At 39.5% G+C, this 22,523-nt stretch overlaps 1 protein-coding gene across 2 annotated transcripts in view; it reads right to left on the bottom strand.

Moving 5' to 3' along the window:
* Positions 1–22,523, bottom strand: part of Lgr4 (leucine rich repeat containing G protein-coupled receptor 4) — a 98,762-nt gene that overhangs the window by 39,096 nt on the left and 37,143 nt on the right. For both annotated transcript variants that reach the window (XM_076570254.1, XM_076570255.1), the window contains exon 2: positions 4,312–4,383. In XM_076570254.1, coding sequence (XP_076426369.1) covers positions 4,312–4,383 — 72 coding nt within the window. The remainder of the gene's footprint in view (positions 1–4,311; positions 4,384–22,523) is intronic.

Below are 22,523 nucleotides of genomic sequence, written 5' to 3'. Positions count from 1 at the left end.
TCCCCAAATGGCTACCAATGCCCTGACAAATCCAAGGGAATCAGAAGCATTTGTGGCTTTACAGACAGTATCAGGCAATATAGATCCTGACACTGCTGCATGAATGTTTTCCCAGAATCCCAGCTTTCTCTGAATATTGCTAACAGACATACTAACCTACTCCAATTCCTTCCTCCAAGCAAAACTACCTCTCCTCCAAATTTTTCAATAGATAGGCATGCATACAGTAACTATTGAAATTTCCTACTTCACATGGAATACTTTTACAAGTTGTTTGATATTCTTTTTACATGAGTCCTGTGAGAATTCTCATTTTAAAGACTAGGAAGATGAGATACAAAAATCGAGAGTCCTGAGAACCTTCCATCTGCTGAATTTATGGCCAGAATCTAGAGGACAATATTACTGAGTAATAATCTTTATGAGCTATAAAGCTTTCAAAAGTAAATTAAATGTGAAAATAACTGGCAACAATATTATCTAAAATAGCTAATCCATATAGAAAAGGTTGGATGGAATAGTTCTCTAAGAGTAAGTAAACATTCTTCAGTGATTATAAAAGAACAGGGCTGTGAAGGCCAGATTTTGGGACCCAGAACAACAAAACATCAGACTCATGAACTTGAGTAAGACCCAGAACAGCTCAGCTCCTGCCTTTATAAAGCTCACTTTCTTGTAGTACTGAGAAAGGACTTATGCACAATGAAAGGCTTTTTATATGTGTCCTATTCGTCACTGTATGTTTATAAAACTTAATTGTTTAGGTCCCAAGCAGACTGGCTTGCCAGTGTCTCTAGTCTTAGTAAGTGGCATCTAAAAATTCTAGTCTCCTCCTGATAAACCCATCAAACCAAACTTTTTGGGGAAGCATTTAGCCCCCATCCCCCCATACCACACACACACCAGCTTGGTTCAAAGCATTTCATGATATGGGCATAATCCAAGAAATGTCTTTAGAATCACCATCCAATCCTGTCCTAACAAATCACTTCCCAATTCCTCTGAAGTTTCTACCTCCATACCACTCCACATTCTATGAAGTTCTTACAAGGTATCCTTTCTACCTATCTTCACCTGGCCTCTTCCTACACCTACAAAACTCAATGGAAATGATTATAGGAGGCAAAGAAGTTTCCCGCATTCTAGATTCTCGAGTAAATCTAGTGCTTTTGGCTTCCACTCACCCTATACACTTCTTCAACACAATGTACAAACTGTTAGTTTCATTCACTCTGAAAATTAGATCAACTTGGTCCAACAAAATTTCCTACAATTGACAGAGATTATGTCTGCTTATATGGTACTCACTAAGCATAAGTAACTACTGACACTAAAATGTGGTCATTCAGGGCTGGCAATGTGGTTCTGGGCAGAACATTTGCACAGCATGTATGAAGCCTTGGGTTCAGTCACCAGCACTACAAAAAATAAATAACCTGTGTGAAATGTAGCTAGTTCAGCTAAGGAGCTGAATTTTTTACTTTCATTCATATCTTAATTTAAATGGCCACCTGCTTCTAACTGGTATGGTATCAAACAATATAACTCTAGGGATGCTGTCAGCTAGCCCCAGAACTATGCTTGTGTCTATGTTCCTAATAAGCCCAAAGACTTGCAAGTAACAGGACTGAATGTTTGTTGAAAGAACAAATGGATGTGTAAATATCTTCAAACATTTCTTCAATATCATTGGGAAGTCAATACTCTAAATATCCCATACTCTAAACATTCCAGATCCCTATGTGAAATTTGGCCAAAGCCAGTCATGTGTTATAAGGAACACCTCATTAACTAACATGGAAAAAACCCTGGGCAAGTCACTCATTTCTACTTAGGGCACTCAGCTTCACAATCACTCTTAAATCATTTCCAGATGACTTTTGAACAAATGGTTACGCTGTTTATGAAACATTACAATAGTCAAGGCCACGTCGTTTGGAATGTTAAAATCAACTACATTGTTTTAAAAAGCCAAAATTAAGCTTTTTAATGTTTATATTAACCTGGAAAATAAATTCTCTTGAATGCCTAAACTATTGCCAGAGTATTAAATATTTTTGAAATATTCTTTATAAATAACTTTCAGCTCCTAACTGATTTTTTTTTTTTAAATCCTATACAGTATCCAGAGTGGGTATAACAGCTTGATTTGTTAGGCTTCATTCCTGTGATAGTGGAATAGAGAGAGAACAAGACCTCGCTACAAAGAACTACCAATCAAACTCAATTTGGCTCCAATTAAAACTCTCAGTTGATAGAGCTCACGAGGTTCACAAACGCTTGGTCATTTGAGATGTTAAGAAATCCAAGATGTGAAATTTCACAAAGCAGGGATTGGCCAGGTTCTCACTCCAAAATCCTTAAAAGTGTAACTGGTAATTGCAGGCATCAACAAATGTGGTCTGCATACAGCAGCCCCCTCCAGAGTGCGGGAAGCTTCTCCATTTCCTGTCTGGTACATCATATATCCCACAGTGGCTATACAATGGCTGAGCAACCACTTGTGAATGTTCTTTCATTACATGAGTACTTCTGTAAAGAGATCCTAATCCTGAAGTGTAAAACTACATGTGAAAAAAAAAATGGAAGCAGAAAAGTACCTTAAAGATTGATTATAGTGATGAAGACAGAGACTTCAAATGCAATTAGCTCAAACAACATTATTTAGAGGCAACTAATATTCATTACATAAAAAGGCATAAATACAGCCGGGCGGTGGTGGCGCACGCCTTTAATCCCAGCACTCGGGAGGCAGAGCCAGGTGGATCTCTGTGAGTTCGAGGCCAGCCTGGGCTACCAAGTGAGTCCCAGGAAAGGCGCAAAGCTACACAGAGAAACCCTGTCTCGAAAAACCAAAAAAAAAAAAAAAAAAAAAAAGGCATAAATAAAACACACCATATACACCCTACTCTTAAATCCTTTTACCTGAACATAATTTGCTCCTTATTCACTTTAAAAATAAAATACTAGCTAGCATTTATATAACATTCTGTATCATATGCCATAATAAACATTTAAGATATATATTTTGTTTGTACCAGAATAATACAAAGGAGGGATTATTATTAATCACACCTTATAGTCAAAGACAGCAATCAGAAAGAGTCTAAGTAATTTGACCCAATTTTCAATCTTGTAACAAATAATCTCTGTTCAACTTTTGCAGTGAAAGCATTGAGTTCAACTAAGCTGTGTGGGAAGAAAAAAATTCTCTTTAATTGATTAAGTCTTTAAACTGCTATTTCAATGAGCTAGGAATACAATCTGGGTCTTACTGGACTCTGACTCTATGCTGTAAGGGAGGGGCTGAGCTAGGAGAGGCAGCCTCACTGACTTGGCTCTATTACTAGAGAGAGAGAGAGAGAGAGAGAGAGAGAGAGAGAGAGAGAGAGAGAGAGAGAGAGAGAGAGAGAGAGAGAGAGAGAGAGAGACAGACATGATGTATAATAGAAATTTAGATTCCTTCAGGCCTGTGTCTTTTTGATGCTTACAGTATCGAGCTGTAACCTTTCTACCACTCCATACCACATAATCCCTGAACTGGGGCTTATATTAACTGACTCTAATTTTACTTTCCACCAGGATTCCAAAAATATAATGCATAGTTTCCTTTTCTTTAAAAGGTGCATTCTTTTCATTATGGACATTAAAAGCATATGGAAAGCACAACTAGAGAAAAGGTTAAAAACACATCCAAAAAAAATTTTTTTCACAATGCAAATGACAAATATAGAAATTGTTCTTAAAAGTGCTCTAGGAGACGTAGCCGGCTGCTGTCACACACTTTTACCCCCAAAAGGTCATGTGCAAACGGCCAAAGAGCTTTATTATCAGTTTCCTGCTTGCTGTTCACTTACTGGCAAAGTGGTCTGTTGACTCAAGACCCTGGAACACCTTGTGTTATTTCTCCTGGTCCTGTTACCCATACAGCAACTCCTCTGGCAACAACGGTAATTATGCAGGAGCCATGTTATCTCAGGATCACACTGTAATTAGCCTGTGTCACTGCGGCAATCATGGTTATAATAATTGCAGGGGGGGATGTCTTATGGAAGTAGCAGTTTTTAGTTCTGGCTTTCAAAAATAACTTCAGTAATTACACTGCTTAAAAAGCAAGTTTGTTCTCCCCCAACTCCCAAACATGACTTCCCTGCACAAAGCTCACTGAAAACTAAGCTCTGAGAAGTTCTTAGACCGGAAACATTGGGCTCCCTCCATAGAAAGAGGTTCCAAAAAGGAGAAGAAAACACACGTGTACAAAAAGAAAGAGTAGAAAACACACGGATACACAATGCTCAAAGTAGTACTTACAGCTCCTCTAGAAAAGGGAAGTTCTTAAACGCATCTTCTGGTAACTGGGTGATATTGTTCATACTGATATCCCTGCAAAACATGAAGTTAGGAACATGGTTAGCTAAGTAGTGATTGTCATCAATGCTAAGCCAACAGCAAACAAATTACATGAGCACAGAAAACCAAGGGGAATAGTCATAATCTGATTTTAGAATGCAATACTTAGAAAAGTTAACTCTTTCACTATGAATTATATGTCCCATGATTTAGAAACATACCCCAGTCCTGGAAATTCCCCCCTTTAGGTATCATTTAAAAAAAAAAAAAAAAAAAGCTTCAAACTACCTAGAACAAGTGTGCTGGTAGAGGTTTCCAGTGTCCTTGACTAGCAAGGATAGTCAAAGCCCTATACCTCACCAAAATAAGCAAACACACTTCCGGACTAGATCACATAGATCTGCGGATGGAAATGGCTTCCGGATTACAATCAAGGGCAATGAAAACAAATCCTACCTCCATCCCAGTCAGATGTTCTTTAAAATCTATGAAAGTCCTCCAGGTGAGAGTTGTCAGAGGATTTCATTTTTAGCCTATGAGCAGATGCAGGCTAGAGACAAGTGCATACATGATAGGTATGTAGTCAGTTTAGAAAGGAGGGAACTCACTCAACAGTGTAACTCAACAATTAACCGGTGAAAACATACTTTATTAATCATTCCCCTCTGCCCTGGCAGCTGTCTTTGAATTGACTTTCTCTTCCATACTCCACTTGATATCAACACTGTGAAAGACATATTAGCAGCCTTCTGAGGGAAAGTCCTGGCATGCACTGGGCCAACAGGGCAACTCTCTCAGCTTCTTCTGTCTCTTATCTGGAGGTAAATGAAGTAACCGAGCCCTTGGGTCCCTCTAATGCCAAAATCACCATAAAGTTCAAGCACAAAACAGTTCCGTTGTTGGGACTGTAAGAACTGGTAGGAAGAGGCATTAGAAAAATCATGTTTAATGTAAGGTCCAGCTGTCATCAATTCACCCAGACAAAGTCTTTTCAAAGTAAGACACTTTCAATCCCCCAGTACAGGCGTCACTCTGTCCCATCTTTCCTCTTGCCAAAATTCAGAAATGGGAATCGCGACCCTTTCTTCCTAGCCTTTTGCAAGTCAGTTGTGGAAAATGTCCTGGACTGGGAATGACAGGAACAGCAGTAGGAACAAAACCAGCAGGAACAGAAGCTGCAAAAAGGGAGTAAATGCTCTCGGTGTAAAACTGCACCTAAAATCACCCTTGGCTAACTGGAAAACTGAGGCTTACTGTGGGGTAAAATGACCTCCCCAAGGCCAACAAGAGGAAGAAAATGTACATTCTATGATTTTAACTGCCAACTCAGCCTTCCTATGTAGCATTTAATTCCTATAACTCTTCTCACGGCTAATCAAGAGAGAAAGCAAAGCCTGAATCCTACCAACGTTAAAAATGAGGAAAGAAGGAGCTAGTGGGAACCTCAGTGACAGAGTGTATTTAAACATGTGTAAGGCCCCAGGTTCACACCCCAGCACCAAAAGAAATGGAAGGAGAATGATGCCCTGAAGACCTTGGCATAGTCATCAATGTATCTTGGGCAGTGTACTTCTGCTTAAGAACTGAATAGAAAAAGAACTATAAATAGCTCACCAATTGAGGAGTCAAAGTTCACATAAATTTCTCATAGCTTGAAATTTCCCTTTAAGTGGATCTTATTACCATACAGACTCACAAGCATTCCAAATTTTGCTATCATTGAGAACAACTCAAATCCTATTAAAGATAACTTAGAAGAAACTAGGTCCTTCTCCAGGAAGTATTATATTTTAAACCCAGGTCCCAATACTACCTAAGGCAGCAATCAACAGGGAGGAAAGGGGAAGGATCCTTTCTCATAAACACTGTGGCAAGTGTTAGAGAGATGGCTCAGTGGCAAAGAGCAGTCGGTGCTCTTCCAGAGACCCTGGTTCAGTTCCCAGCACCCACACAGCAGTTTACAACCCGCTGTAACTCCAGTTCCAGAGGATCCAATGCCCTCTTCTGGCCTCTGCAGGAACCAAGCATGCAAATGGTGCATAGTTACATATGCAGGTAAAACACCTATACACATAAAGTTAAAATTTAAAAAATAATAATTTGGCAAAAGACTGGAGAAATACTATCAAAATCGGGGACAGAAAAGGAAAGCCCAAGTCTGATACTGATACCCAACCACAATTTGATACTGGGCCTCTCTCTGCTCAACAGTAAAATGAAGCAGTTGAGTTAATCACTTTGGGCAGCTTCCTAGTCTTTATTATATTTTATTACATAAAATTATATTGTTTTATGTTTCACCTTTTGCTGTAAGCTTATTTATCATGGAGGAGTATGGTTTGTTTGTTTTTTTTTTTTTTTTTTTTTTTTTTTTTTTTTTTTTTTTGGTTTTTCGAGACAGGGTTTCTCTGTGTAGCTTTGCGCCTTTCCTGGGACTCACTTGGTAGTCCAGGCTGGCCTCGAACTCACAGAGATCCGCCTGCCTCTGCCTCCCGAGTGCTGGGATTAAAGGCGTGCGCCACCACCGCCCGGCATGTTTGTTTTTTTTTAAATTGAGAATATACACAGCTCACTTACGGATTTTTTTCTGAACAGTTTACCATGATATACAATGTAAAGGCTATATATTACTTTTCCTTTAGAAAACCACTCAATGACTTGTGCTGGAAACACACGAGCCTTAACCACCAAAACCATCCTTTTCATTTCCAAAACCAATCTTAAGAATACATACAGATTTTAATTTGAAAGGCAAAGCAATAATCTTATATGAGTAACTAGTGATTCTGTAAAGTCATACATTTTTGCTACTTTTAGCCACTCTAATAAAAGGGCAATAAATTATTGATTTATTGCTTTACACAGAAGCACCCCAAACTAAGGTTGGTATACCTGAATTCAGGTGAGTCTCACAGTATCAGAAAAAACTAATGAACTGTTTCATCAGAAAAGGTCTGGGAGGGACCCAATTAACCTCATGCCAAACGTAGGGGGCACATAATGTAATTAGAAACCATTTATTTCAACATGCTTCTCAGCATTCAGCATTTTATAACACACACACACACACACACACACACACACACACACACACACACACACACCACTTCTCACTTCCCCCCCCTCAAAGTAACAAGACACAGCAGGTAGTTTGCTGTGAACTGTAAATGCAATTAGTGAGACTCTGTATTTACAAACTAATGCATGTTAAACACATCGGAGGTTTTGTTTCTAAGTCCTTGGTCAGGAACAAGATCCAATATTCTAAGAGATTTTTCACACACACACACACCCTAGCAAGAGGATCTTTTTTTTTTTTTTTATAAATATTTTCTCTCACACTGTCTGAGCTACAGTTAGCAAATATTAAGGATAAAGTAAAAAGAGCTAAAAGGAGTAGACCACAGATACTATCTGCAGAGCAGCCCTGGAATCCTGTGGTTACAGAGTAGAAGGTGGGTGGCTACTCATTTAAAATAATGAGAGCTAATGGTAATAAACAACCTACAGACTACTAAGAGTAGATTCTAGACCTGACATCACCAACATCGGCAAGAGAATCCAAGCTGTACAGACGTCAGAAATAAAAGAATCCAAGCTGTACAGATTTCAGAAATAAAAGGTTAGAAGGCACGCTGGCTGATGAGTTACACTGTAACTGTTCACAAGTGGAAGCCCTAGCCAGTAATTACAAATATATGAAATTCACATAAAATACATTAAGAAAAAAAAAAGCTACTTAGAAATCTCCAACTAGGGCTGAAGAGATGGATCAGTGATTAAAAATGAGCGCTGGCAGCTTTTCCAGAGAACCTGAGTTCCTTTCCTCGCACTCACACAGTCGTTTGTAATCATCTGTAACTAGTGCCAGGGACCATGACCCTCTTCCAGCCTCCACAGTCACCAGGCATGCATGTGGTGTGTAGACATACGTGCAGGGGAAATACCTCCACACACAAAATAAAAAATAAATAATATTTTAAGAACTGTAAAGAAAGAAATCTTCAGCTACAAGCCACTCTCACAAATCAGTCAGTAACTTTAAAAGGACTTGAGCAGCTCAATCTCCAGCGAGCTACAAGTTACTGAACCTAGTAATTCACCACTCTAGATTCCTACCCCAAAATAAATGTAACATGGAAGACAAAAGGAAAGTCATACAAGGTCAGTGCTACTCAGAAACATCACTGAAGGACAATTGCAACAGAACAGAAGGCCTCAGAGCCAGGCTGCTGGTTAGAAATGCACCAGCTTCCAAGGCCAAAAGCCTGGGATTCACCAGTCCTGTACTTGCTGTGCGACCTTGGGCAGGCTGTTAAGATTTTGACATCTGGCTACTTCGTTGTTAAAATGGAGGCAGTAAGCATGTAAATGCGGACTGCTGTGAAAAATCAGAAAATGTCATCCTATGTCATAAGCTCACCACGTGATCGCTATTATCTTCCCACCATCTGTTTCGACTGTTTCTGGGAGTCCTCTGAATGCAGCAGACTGAGACAGGACTGAAAAGGAGGTGAAGCATCACATGGTTGGTGCCCTCCCAGGGAAAAAAATCCTTGCAGAAGAGAACAAGAGACCCTGAAGAGTAACACCCAGAAGTGAAAGCTGATCCAAAAAGTTCAACAAAACTCCAAACATCAGGAGTCAAACATCTTACTCTGGTATAGCTCATCAGATCAAACACTTAACTGAAAACCAAAAACCAGTTAAGGGGCAAACGCTCCCATGCCCTTTTAAAGAAGAAATTATATTTTTAAAGGGAAAAATTTCAGTGGGACAAAAAACAAGATGCTCTCTCAAAAAGATTAGGATGACTTTGAGCAGTCTGGTGAGAAGGCTAGAGAAAGAATCTAAAACTTAAGTCTGGCGGGATGGAGGGAGAATCTTTCCTATACATCTTTGTTTCATAACAGACAGAACACAAGTCCACACTGTCCACCCACACAGCACCATGCTCCCAACTTTTCACCAAGAGATGAGACACACAACAGTACAGCATTTCACTAAAAAAACCACACCTGAACACCCAAACACCAGCAGTCACGGATTTCAACATTACTGTTTAAAGGGTGCAATTGTTTTCATTGAGACTGACAAAGCTCCCCATGGTTAAACTCTTGTCTTTTCTTTTTTTCCCTCCCATAAAACGCCCATAGTAATGCCGAAGCATCGACATTGCTTCACGTTTCCACACCCCACCTTTGCAAATCTCCGGAACTGCTTCACAGGGAGCTTAATCTGTCGGTTGGTGGCCAATGTGTATACGACTGTGGCCTCGGGTCTGGGACTTTGGCCTCAGCATTATTTAATTTTAAACAGACTATGTGCTATCTCAATTTGAATAAACGTCCTACTTAAAACTGCCTTGCTACTGGGATGTTTGTTGCTGATTATACACCTCAAGACTCCCCCACAGTTTAAAAAAAAGTCACTGAATCACACACAGGCTCCATGGAACACACTTTTTGAATGTGTTCGTGTGTGTGTGTGTGTGTGTGTGTGTGTGTGTGTGTGTACAAAACAAATAACAACAAAACTGGTTGATGGTGTTCCTTAACTCAAATAGTGCATGTTGATTATGATAAACTAATAGTCTCCCAATAGCTTTTCCAGGGTCTCTTGTAATCAACCAGAAATAGCAGGTCCAAATTTCCAGATAACAAATGTCTACAGTATGACCCCAAACTAAAATCAACTCTGAAAAATTCTTCATGGACCATAGGCCAGCAAAATGGCTCAGCAATTGAAAGCATCTGTCATGCAAGTATTGTGGCCTAAGTTTGATCTCTGGGACCCACATCAAGGAAGAAGGAGAGAACCAAATTCATAAAGTTGTCCTTGACCTCAAAACACACACACACACACACACACACACACACACACACACACACACACTATAAATAATAAACATTTTTAATTATTAAAAATGCCTCCAATGTAAACATTTGGAAAGAAAGTTTCTCTCATCCAAAAGACTCACACAGCAACAGTTTCCTATTAAAGTTAACCAAGTTTAATTTCCCTTCTGACACTATTCAATATCTACAGGAGAACAATCTTTCTCCCCACCTTTTATAATCACAAAAGTAACCTATGCTGGTTTTTAAAAATGAAATATAAATAAAACCATCCACACTATCAACACCCACATAAGACCAATGCCGTATTTTATGGGTATCATGACAGATTTTTTTAAAAAGTTACCATAAAGTTTTAAGCATGTTCACCTCTTGATACGTATTTTCATTTGCAAAATGAATAAATGTTTCTGCTAAAAATATCTTTCAGTGTCTGTAAATACTAAAGCTTAACATATATCAATTTTTCTGTTTGTTTTTTTCCCTGCAGCCTACATACACCACAGACCACAGAATGGGCACACTACTGAAAGCCAAAAGGAATAAGAAGTTCACTAATGGTTTTCTTTACAATTAAAGAAAAAAGAAAAGACTTGTTACCCATTTACTAGATTGGTACAAAGTTCCCACTATGTACATATGTGCAGACACCAGGCTAGGATGGTAAAGCTGTCATGTCAAATCATATGCTGACACTTAGTTTTAGCTTTAAAACCCATCATCCAACTCTGTTCTTAAATTGCAATTTATATAAGGTATAATTTAAACAATTAAATAAACTTAACCTTAAAAAAATGCATTATTGGGCCTGGAAGATAGCTTAGGAGGTAGTGTTTGCCACACAGACCTGAGGCCCTGAGTTTAATCCCCATAACCCACATTTAAAGCTGAGTGTAGGATGCAGCTCACTTGGTAGAGACCTGCTTATCATGCACAAAGCCCCGGGTTTGACCACCAGCACCATAAAACCAAAACAGTGCTTCAGAAGTTCAGATAGGAGAATCAGTAATCAAGGGCTATCTTTGACTACACAGGGAGTTCAAGGTCAGCCTACGCTACATGAAATTCTGTATGGGCAAAACAAAACAAAACTATCAAAAAACAACAATAAAAAGATTACTGATTTGAAAGTAGTAGTAGTAGTAGTAATAATAATAATAATAATAATAATAATAATAATAATAAACATCTGAATGTGGTATTCCCACATTTGTAATCCCAGTGCTGAGGAGGATCCCTGGGCTTGTTGGCAAGCAAGCCTAGATTACTTGGAGAACTCCAGGTCAATGAGATACCCTGCCTGAAAATCTGAAGTTGGTGCCTCCTGAGGAACAGAGCCTGATCGCCACATGCATCTACATACACACACATGGAAGTGTATGTAGCCTCACATATGCAAAAATATCATCCTTGCATTTCAAAAATAAGAACAAATACTTATCCATGAAGAACTGTGACCTCACGATGCAGATGGGGCCAGAACTGCATAGATGCTATTTTAATTAGCTGCAGCTCTACAGACTCCTGTCCTGTTTTATCTGGCACTCCTAGGATCCTACCAGCTATTAACACAGACATGCTTCTAATGCCTGTGCAGCATTTCTACTGCGAACAGCTTTGGGCAGGGGTAGACAAGGCTTCTGTGCTGTCCAGTCTCTTCCCGATGTTTCCAGAAGACTTATTTCTCTGTAGTCCGTATCTTTGGAATACTCCCCACAATCACCATACTGTCACTTAAAATAAGTGCTAATTACCAGAGAGAAAAGTTACCAATTTGTACAGTCATTTTCTACTCCAGGCCCTTAAATATCCCAGGAATAAGATCTTTTTCTCAACTCATGGTTGTGAAAATGCCAGGTTTAAACCTTGAAAATATGTGACTCTTCATATCACATAGGAAGAATGTGTAATTCATTTTCCCATCACTATCTTGGGTTAAAACCTCCATTTTAATGCCTTTCAGAATGTTTTCATTAAATAAACACTGCAAAAGTGAACTACCATTATTAAAATATTAGAAGACACAAAAACACTATTAGACCTATTAGTAAAACATGAGGAACATCAATATCTACTGCCTCGAAGCCTTGCCAAGGTCCTACAGAAACACAATACAGAAAAAGTTCTCAAAATCAATGATGGAAAACAAACCCAACTTTAAATAGGAAAAAAAATCTTTGAACAGATATTTAACCAAAGAAGATTTACAAATGTGAGTAAGCATTTCAAAAATTATTTAGCATTAATTACTAGGAAAATGCAAAGTGTGATACCACAGAGCTATCAGAATTGACAAATACTGATGAGGCTGCAGAATAACTCTATTCACTTACGGAGCTATTGCAAAAGGCACAACTGCTCTAGAAAGCACCTTGGTCATTTCTTATACAATTGAACAAAAACTTATGATCACATTGCACAGCATCCTAGGTCTGAATAATACCACTGCCAAAAAAAACTGGAAACAACTCAAATATCTTTGTACCAGTAAATGCACAACAAATCCCATGCATGTGTATTCAACAGAATGTGACCCAGCAACAGGATGGAACAAACTAGGCATGCAAGCAATGGTGCAGAGGAATCTCACACTCATTACACTAATATAAGGGGGGGATGTTATAAAGACAGAAAATAGAACAGTAGTGTCAACAGATGAGAGACATATAACTATCTCCTGACATCTCTGTCTAAATCATTCTTTCTGTGCCTAGAGGGTTTCTCTCCAATCTCTCTATATAAAACCAAAAATGTGATTGACAGACTGGCTTGAGAATCAAGAAACTGGGTTGTTTTTTTTTTGTTTGTTTTTTTTGTTTTTTTTTTTTGTTTTTGTTTTTTGTTTTTTCAGTTTTGGATCGATTATTTTGCTCATGTTGGTTTTTTGTTTGTTTTTCTGCTATCAACTTGCATGAGGACATTTAGCCAAAACTATTCATTCTCTTCACTGAGCACCTACTGTGTGTGTACCTGTGTTTGGGGATACACAAAACATAGACTAACCCTTAAAAGCTTCACAAAGCAGTACACACAAATGACAGAACAAGAAGAAATTATCAAGGTAGATCACTCTAAGAACCCTCAGTGACCCCTTGCTGTATACTACAAAGCAGAGGGGCTGGGGTGGATAGCTTGCTCAGTGATTAGAGCATTTGATGCTCTTGCAGAAGATATGGGTTCAGTTCCCAGAAACCGTATCAGGGGACTCAAAACCATCTGTAAATCCCATTCAAGGTGATCTTATACCCTCTTCTGGCCTCCATGGCACCAAATATGCACATGGTACACATAAAATCATGCACACACATATATAAAAATAAACAAATACATGTATATTTTAAAAACCAGAAGGGAAAGGTGTTAGTTTATAGAGAGCTATTATTTAGATTTGTGGTTTCACTTATTAGGTTGACAATGTTTCTCAGTAAAGACACAATGTGCATGTTCAATGAAGGGACTAATTCTTCATTATTTAAGACACTTGCTGACCACTAGAACATTTGCCATGGATGTTTCCTAACACACCAGTCCAGTGTAGCCAAAAGCCCTCCCAAATACTTTTAAATTGGTAGCACAGGAGAAGAAATGAAATCTATTTAGCTAGTGATAAACATCATTGTTTAAAAGAAACATAGTAAACAGCCAACACCGAAGTTAAGTAATCTACATATAAAATTAACTATTGAAATATGAAAATTATTTATGTCTATATTTGATAGAACTACATATAATATGCATACATATATATGTAGACATTTATATAATGTATATTGTCATGATGTAAACCACAGTCCACACTAGGTTTCTTTGCCTTTTTTTTTTAAATGCTACTGAACTAAGTAACTGGTATGAGGTGTACGAGAATGTTTCCTAGGAGAAAGGGGTAATGTTAAAAAAAAAAATAATCATGGTCAAACGAGATAAAATTAGAGTTGTCGAAAGCACAGAACCATCAAAGAATTAAAGAATTACAAGTAACACAATAAATTAAAACATGATCATCAGGAAACTCAAACATTATGGGCAAGGTGGTTACAGATCATAAGAGCAGCTACCAAGGTAAGCAGAGGTACAGCCTGAGGCATTTTAAGTGACCTTTAGAAATCAGAACTTTAATCGCATGAAAAGCTGCTGACATTTAAGCGTGCCCGGTCTGCTATAGGAATATCATATACAGGGCAATGAGACAATAGCAGGGAAGGCTTCCAGCTCTCTGAACTTCAGTAACTTCTAAGGCTAAAGCTATCATTATGACTCCCACTTTAGCATTCCTGATCCCGCACATTCCATGCATTAGTAGAAAATAAGAAACCTTCAGATTCATACTTTTCCTATCTGTCTGTGTGGGCTCCTTTGCTTGTGTTAGCAAGTGTGTGAATTAGTAGACAAATACACACCCCCTTTAAAATTATGAGAGTTCAGCAATTAAAAACGACGCATGACTTCATTCCAAACATAATATTTTATGCTGTAATTGTTTATGCTCTTGATGAAGCAACACAGGCTAGGAGACACTTAGGGTGTGTTCTTCAGGGAGGCACAAGTCCGTAAGTTAGAGAAGACAGTGAACCCCACACTAGTCTGCAAATATCACTCCACAAAGAAAAGGCATGTGCAGCTTAAAAGGCATGTTCTTAGAGGAGTAACTAAAAATAAAATAAAACTAGTGAAGGTAATTCAGTATTTCCTAATAGTAGAAGTTCAGCTTCTTTTTGGTTAGTTTTCTGTGTTTTTAAATAGAGACTAATTTTCAAGTGTGGGATATACTCTAAAGAGAAAAACATAATGTTCTACTACTGGAGAATGTTTATTACACTGAAGAATGAATGCCAGAAACAGAAGGAGCTTAGTTTCTTCATGATCAAGTACTCTACCATCTGGCATCATATAAAGCAGAAAAGGGTTAAAACTATGATTTCTTTTTTCTGCTACTTAACGGGTGTTTTCAGGCATTCTTTGGGTGTCAACAGCTGTTCTGGTAACCCTACAATGACAAAACAGTGTTCATTACCAGCCAAGACACACAGACAAAATGCTATTTCAATAGACCATTTAACATCAACAACAAGTATTGTAAGGATTACCGTCTGGGCAGATTGGAAACACTCAATTACTTCATCCTAGCAGACAAAATGCACTATTCATAAGGAAAGCAACCCAACAGCATGTATTATGGTAAATATTCTAATTAACTAAATGGTTCATGCTTTATTATGGCTCATTATTTATTATACTTATTAACAGGACTGATAGGAAAACATTACTTCATGGTTCTTGCCTTCACACATGCGTACCCACAAAAAAAAAAAAAATCTATTTAGACGCGCAGTTTTAAACTTCAGCTCCCAACCAATTAATGGGTTGTGAAATCATCTTAATGGTTCGGAGCCAACTTTTTAAATTTGAAATAGGAAAAAAAAAAAAAAAAAAACCAGAGCAAACAACAAAAGGTAAGAATGGTTTCCAGAGACTTTGTTTTAGCATGTACGTGTGTCTCTCTCCCTGACTGCAAAGTGAAAGCTGTGGCTTAGACCTCAACGTCTCATGTATCCTCTCTGATACAGCCAGAATCAAGGAAACGGCTATTCAAATCCAGTGTTGCTTATTCTCCATCAAAACTGAGTCAAAACTGCTGCTGGCTCCCCAGCACCCAGAGTTGCTCCAGTGGATGGATCACTTAACGTTTAATGAGTCGGCTTCCTTTTGCTCCATGTTAGTACCCTCTCCTCTTGCAGGACAATGGTAAAATGGACTGAACGGTTTGGAGTCCAGGGGCATCTCAAAGATTTGAGTACATTGTTACTTTCAGGTGCTTCCTAGGAACTGGTAATAAACTGAGCTAGCTACATTTTCAGCCTGCTACCCTGGGCTGTGTTGAGGTTGTTAGAATTACATGATAACATCTTGATGTTTGGTTTTGTTTTCTTTCTTTTTTTTTTTTTTTACTTACTGGCCATAAATGGTGGTAAATAACCTTGTCAACCCCCCCCCCCAGATAAGGTAATGATTTTTAAGGTTAAAATCGTAAATTCTTAAGTCTTAAATCCATTAATGAGTGGCCTGGGCAACAGCTCTAATTTCCATAACTCTAAGGCCCTAACTTCATTCTATAGGGGCAGGAAATGTATTCCAAATGATGAATCGGGTAGTACCCTGCAGACCAGTTGCCAACAAGTATGGCTTAAACCTAAAAGCAAGTGCACTCATAGAATTTCACCATTTCCATAATGCAGGTGGGTAGAACAATCTCTCTCTCTCTCTCTCTCTCTCTCTCTCTCTCTCTCTCTCTCTCTCTCTCTCTCTCTCTCTCTCTCTCTCCCTCCCCCTCCCCCTCCCCCTCCCCCTCCCCCTCCCTCCCTCCCTTTCCCTTTCCCTTTCCCTGGCCCTCTCATTGTTTTCTGTCCAAAGAAAGACTACTCAGGGTTGTTACTTTATACTTCACTGAGAATTTTTGCTTTAAGACACTTACCCAATAAAATCTGTAGATTCTGTAGACTGGGAAATTAACTCCTGCCAGGAAAACCATATCCAAAGCCAACCAACTCACAAACCCAAGGGAAAACCTCAGAGATGTATGTCATACACTAATGCCAACTTCATCATGGTAAAGAATGTTGAGCTAAGCCGGGCGGTGGTGGCGCACGCCTTTAATCCCAGCACTTGGGAGGTAGAGGCAGGCGGATCTCTGTGAGTTCGAGGCCAGCCTGGGCTACCAAGTGAGTTCCAGGAAAGGCGCAAAGCTACACAGAGAAACCCTGTCTCGAAAAAACCAAAAAAAAAAAAAAAAAAAAAAAAAGAATGTTGAGCTTAAGGCATCCATTCAGATCATTAGGATGAAAATACATTCTAGCCAACCTGGTACAATTCTGACTTATATTTACTGTCCCAAAATAAATATTAATAAGTGCCCCCACACACTTTTTTTTTTTTTACTAAAAAGTATCCTAGACAGAAAAGTAAACTGGCCATCCTACCAACAGCAAGAGGTACAGATGAAAGATGGTGGATGGATGGGCTGTGAGGAAAAGAGTTGGAAGTTTGGCCTTGGGTCATACTGAAAAAGGGCTTGAATAAGACTAGCTGCTCATATGTATGATGAGATGGTAGTAGCTATAGTTTGATAACCACGCAAGAGTCTGTAAAACTTCTCAGATATCTCCTTAAGGATCCGTGTTTTTGCAATTTCAGAGCACACCTCTAGCATAATCAGTGGCCACAGTATCTGTGGAGTGAATGATAACAGATAATCCATTAAATACTCCACATCGAGATCTGGCTAAATACTCAGTACTTCCAAAAAGTTCCAAGCTTGACCATTCTCCAATGCTTCAGAGAGCGTCAAAGGCCTGGTTGCAGAAAGGAAAGAAGAGTGGGTCTAGAAAACATTCTCATAAGGGCTGGAGAGATGGCTCAGTGGTTAAAAACACTGCCTGATCTTCCGGAGGACCCAGGTTCAATTCCCAGCCCCCACGTGGCAGCTAACAACTGTCTGTAACTACAGGATCTGATACCCTCACACAAACATACATTCAGACAGCAACAAAATAAAAACAAATAAGTTATACCAAAAAAGGAAGAATCTTCATAAGTGATGCTGAGTCTCCTGCCAGACAGACAGTGAAGATCGCAGAACATCAGTAACTGACTTCTTCCCTGTTGTCTAATGCTATAGTCAAATAACCCCACATGCAAACACATTTGGGAACAAGCAAGAAAGAGTACCACTTTCATTTAAATATAAGTTACTGGATTTAAAAATAACTGGGGAGGGATAATGCAAAACTGAATTTCAGTAAAACTAATTTTACTGCCTCAAAATTTCAAAACACAGGCTTTGCCTTATAAATAGCACATCACAGAACCACTGAACTAGAAAGCATAGCGGTTAAGGGTTTCTCCCAGAAGCCAGGCCAAGAGCCTGTCCGATCGCTGGCTGTACAACCCTGTCCAAACCCTGTAATCTGTCCCTCAGCCCCCACTTGTGTAAACAGAAATGACAATTCTGACTTCAGAACATCACTGGGAGGACTAGACGGCTTTACCTGTGGCCAGTGCCAGGACTGAAAGTCACCGCTGATAATTTCTCCTGCTATCATTCAACTGCAATCTAACCATCTCATTTTAATAACAAGGTAACCAAGTACCAGACCATTAAGTAATTAATTACAGAATCAAGATGAGAATCTAAATGATAAATCCCAGGAGTCTTTTAGCCACACTTAGCTGTAGTATTGGTTTTTTTTTGTTTGTTTGTTTTATAGAAATATCTTAGAACTATGATCCAGAATGTGAAAAGCAAACAAATAAACAAAATTTCTCTCAGAAACAATGTACAAATATATACACTCTGAGATTTGGACCCCATCTCTTGTTTCCTTGGTAACACTAGAAAGGTAAACATCAGTTTTGCTCCCTCCTCAGGCCTCCTGATTAAAAGAATGGAGTACCTCTGTCCCTGGAGAGATAGGATCTGTTCTATAGATTGGGATGTTAAATAACATTGTCTCCTCTCCTTAAGAGTTAATCCAACGGGGCCTATCAATCAACTGATCAAGAGACCACCCCTTAGGAAGCTGACTCATCTACAGCCAGAGGAAGATGGGAGGAATAATTATTCCCTCAATGAGATATTCTCGGGAACACTTTTCCCATGCAGCCCCTTAGGCTCAGAGCCTCTGCCAGGGACCTGTTCATTCTTCTTTTGTCCTTTTTTTCCAGTACCGGCCAAGATTCTAAGCATGGCTTCCCTGGCTTTTCCCATTCTTTCTCTGAAGCGACCCCTCTACTCTTCTACTACATGGCTGTGTGTTGATCTACATGCTGAAACATGCCAGCTTTATAGGATCCAAACTCAAAACATAAGGCTTTCTCTTTCCTTCTCCTTCATCTGCCTTCCCCCGGCAGCTGCTGATTCTCAGCCTGTCTGTCCTAGTGGGGTATTTTTTTTTTTTTTTTCAAAAACTAATGTAACTGTCTTCAAGTTTCCTTCTGAATCCGTTTCTAAATTCTATTATTAAACAAGACTGAGAATCCAAAAAATGGAACCCAAGTTTTCCCAGTAACATAAATTATTACAAAGAATTAGTATGTGCTATCAAAAAAAGCTTTAAAAAGGACCAGACTGACTCCAAGAGTCAGCTGAACTGTAGTTAACAAATACATTTTTCTAAAACAACACAAATACATCAAAACAAATGAGAACAGGACTATGAAGTCTCTTATTAAAAATACTGCCCCCTAATACATATTAAATTTAAAATGAGACAAGATTTCTACCAAAGAATTCTGTTTTGTGTTTTTTTTTTCCCCAATGGGTTGGTAGCAGTGTGTTCAGTTTTAATTAAACTTCTATGAGTTGTTGATCAGCAAATCCTATTAGCATGGCAACTTCTTTCTGACCTTGATGTGAGGAAAGCACCTGTATTCCCAGGGGTGGGCAGCAAGGTGAAGGCAGTGAGGGAAGGCAGACCCAGCGGCCAGGGCCATTCAAGAACAGCAAGAGATGTGCAAACAAGCCAAGAACAAGATACAAAGATAACAGCTTCAGATTGGAAGTCATGAGATCTGTGTAATGATGGGTTTGGGGATGGGAAAAGGAGTTGAGGATGTACTGTGAAGGCTGCTTAACCAAGAAACTGTGGTGGGTGTATGTTCCCCACACTCTTAACTACTTTTATTGAACTTACACACCACACTCCTCTGCTGGCTCACACTGAGCACTGTCAGAAGCAGCAATCCCCCAAAAGTGATTACAATAGGAATGCCAGAGAGATTATTCATGAGGTCACAAGGAACTCTCTTTATCAGAGCCCTTGGGGGAAAAGTTCTCTCTGACCTCCATTCCAAGAATAGCTGTGTTTCTTCTGTACAACTTGTCCTACTCTCTGGACAGTGTGGAATGACAGAAATGGATCCTCCTTCCCTCTTCCATCAGCTACTGAAAGTCTGTTCACAAATGCATGCATTAGGTGGGTGCTTCAGTTAATTCCTATTTCTGATTTACTTGTAGGAGGTGTCTCTGGTCCTCTTCTTCATTTACTTTGTATTTTATCTTATCAGAGGCATTGTGAATTCATTTCAGAATCAAGTAGACAGTAGTATCTTTTAAGCACTCTCCCATGTGCCTGTCACATACAAGCCAACAAATGTACAAACATTTGTTATATGTATAGCATGTATGAGCAATTGAAAAGTCAAGAAGGTTGGGGATGCATGCACGAGGTCTTAGATTTAACCTTCACCATTAAAAATTGGTAAATAATTAACATTTGAAAATAAGGAAACTGGGTACAGTGGCAGCTGGGTACGCTGTTGCCTTTAATCCCAACAATCAGGAAGCAGACACAGATAGATTTCTGAGTTCTGAGCCCAGCCTGATCTACAGGGGGAATTCCAGGACAGCTGGGGCTGTTGCACAGAGAAACCCTGTTTCAAGGGGGGAAAAAGAAAGAAAAGAAAGGAAGGAAGGAAGGAAGGAAGGAAGGAAGGAAGGAAGGAAGGAAGGAAGGAAGGAAGGAAGAAAATAGGAAAGGAGGAGGAGAAGAAAAGAAAGGGAGGAGAAGGTTGAGTGGAAAGTTTAGTCTTGAGGGATAATGAAGTTCTGAACCACCGGACTAGCACACGGGACAGAAAAGGACACACTGGTGGATGGATAGATGGAAAGACTGATAGGCAGACAGACAATAAAGATAGGCTGATGAACTAGAGTCCCTTCAGTGTAGAGGTTGGAGGAAAATTAAGGTGAACCTTGAAGATGGCCCAGTGGTTTTTCAGAATAATCTGCTGTCACACAGAGAGACAACAGGAAAGGATGTGAGTTGGTATGCTGGATCTTGTAACATTAACTAGAAAGCAGATTTCAATTCAAGCCCAGAACTGAGCCGCAACATCAGAGAGGAGGAGCAAACGGCCAATGAGGTAGGAAATGTACTGAATTAAAACTTCAGGATGGCATCTCCTACACCGGAAGGGAAGAAAAAAAAAATAAAATAGCTGAGAAAACATTTCTAGACACAGCTGAATTTGAAGTACAGAAAAGGACGGGGAGACAGCGAGCACGAATGACTGGAGAGGGGGAGGAGACCCCAAAAGAAGAGACTTAAGCAGAGGAAATGCTGCACTGACAAAGGCCGCCAAGAAATCTGTAATCCAACAGCCACCAGATTTGGTAATTGGATCGTTCGTCAATATGATTATCCCAGCATGAACCTCATGTATATTAACCATGACTAGGATTCCCTCCCTCCCTTACTTTGGCTCTAGAATAAAACAAAGAAGAAAAAAAAATTTCCTGAGGTAAACTGGGCAAGATTTAAAAGAGCAAAGGAAAAAGAAACATACCGTTTAAAGAGAATGTGTGTAAACATGTAAGAAAGGGACCGCCTGAGGTGGAGCTGACTGGGCGAGAATCCCAAGACACAGGAAGGGGGGACCCACTATGTGGTGGCTCCACTTACAGAGGACACACTGATCAGGGGCGCTAGCTCCTACGTTAGTGAACCAGTGGGGCTAAGAGCTGACCACACCTCCGTGGTACACACAGAGAGAGCCCCGCTTGGCATCCGCTCTCGCCTTTAAGTTCTGGATAATTTATTCTAGGCTCACTCTCACGTTGAATCTTTTCCTCTCACTCCTACATCACAACTATCTATTTTTTTCCCTAGTGTTTTCCCAGCTCCTTCTCAGCTGCAGTAATTAATTCGAACACACCATCACTTAACTGCCAATCAAAGCTCCATCGAGATCTAAGAACAATAGCATGCCTATATGCACAGTCTATTAATTTAAATTACCAGTTGAGTCACTACATGCCAACAATTAAGCAATGACACACACACACACACACACACACACACACACACACAGAGAGAGAGAGAGAGAGAGAGAGAGAGAGAGAGAGAGAGAGAGAGAGAGATTATACTCCCCAGTAACATAGCTAAAGCAGAGAGCTCAGAGAACAAGTTGTCCTTGCCAGCCAAGCTTTCCAGATAGTTGAAGCCTTGCCTGCAGGGGACAGAGGGGAAGGTAATGAATGACACACGTAAGTTTTGATGATGAATGTTTTTCCAAAATGTTCTCTGCACTCATCTCCTTTAAAACAACACACATAAAATGTAATTTAACCTTTCCTGGGCTTTCATTATGAGCATTGGCTGCTGGGATAAAACACTGGAGACAAGGCAGATGCATTCTTCTGGCTCACCTCTTCATGCTTCACCTCACCTCCACCACTGAACACATACCCTCCTCATCCCCAGTTCCTCTGGATTCCTACTACAGTCTCCTGTCTGTTCTTCATATTTCCACACTTCCTAT

The sequence above is a fragment of the Peromyscus maniculatus genome, chromosome 4 (assembly GCF_049852395.1).
Source record: "Peromyscus maniculatus bairdii isolate BWxNUB_F1_BW_parent chromosome 4, HU_Pman_BW_mat_3.1, whole genome shotgun sequence".
Taxonomy (NCBI): domain Eukaryota; kingdom Metazoa; phylum Chordata; class Mammalia; order Rodentia; family Cricetidae; genus Peromyscus; species Peromyscus maniculatus.
Note: the sequence above shows the minus strand (reverse complement) of the source record. Positions and strands in the feature narration are given on the sequence as shown.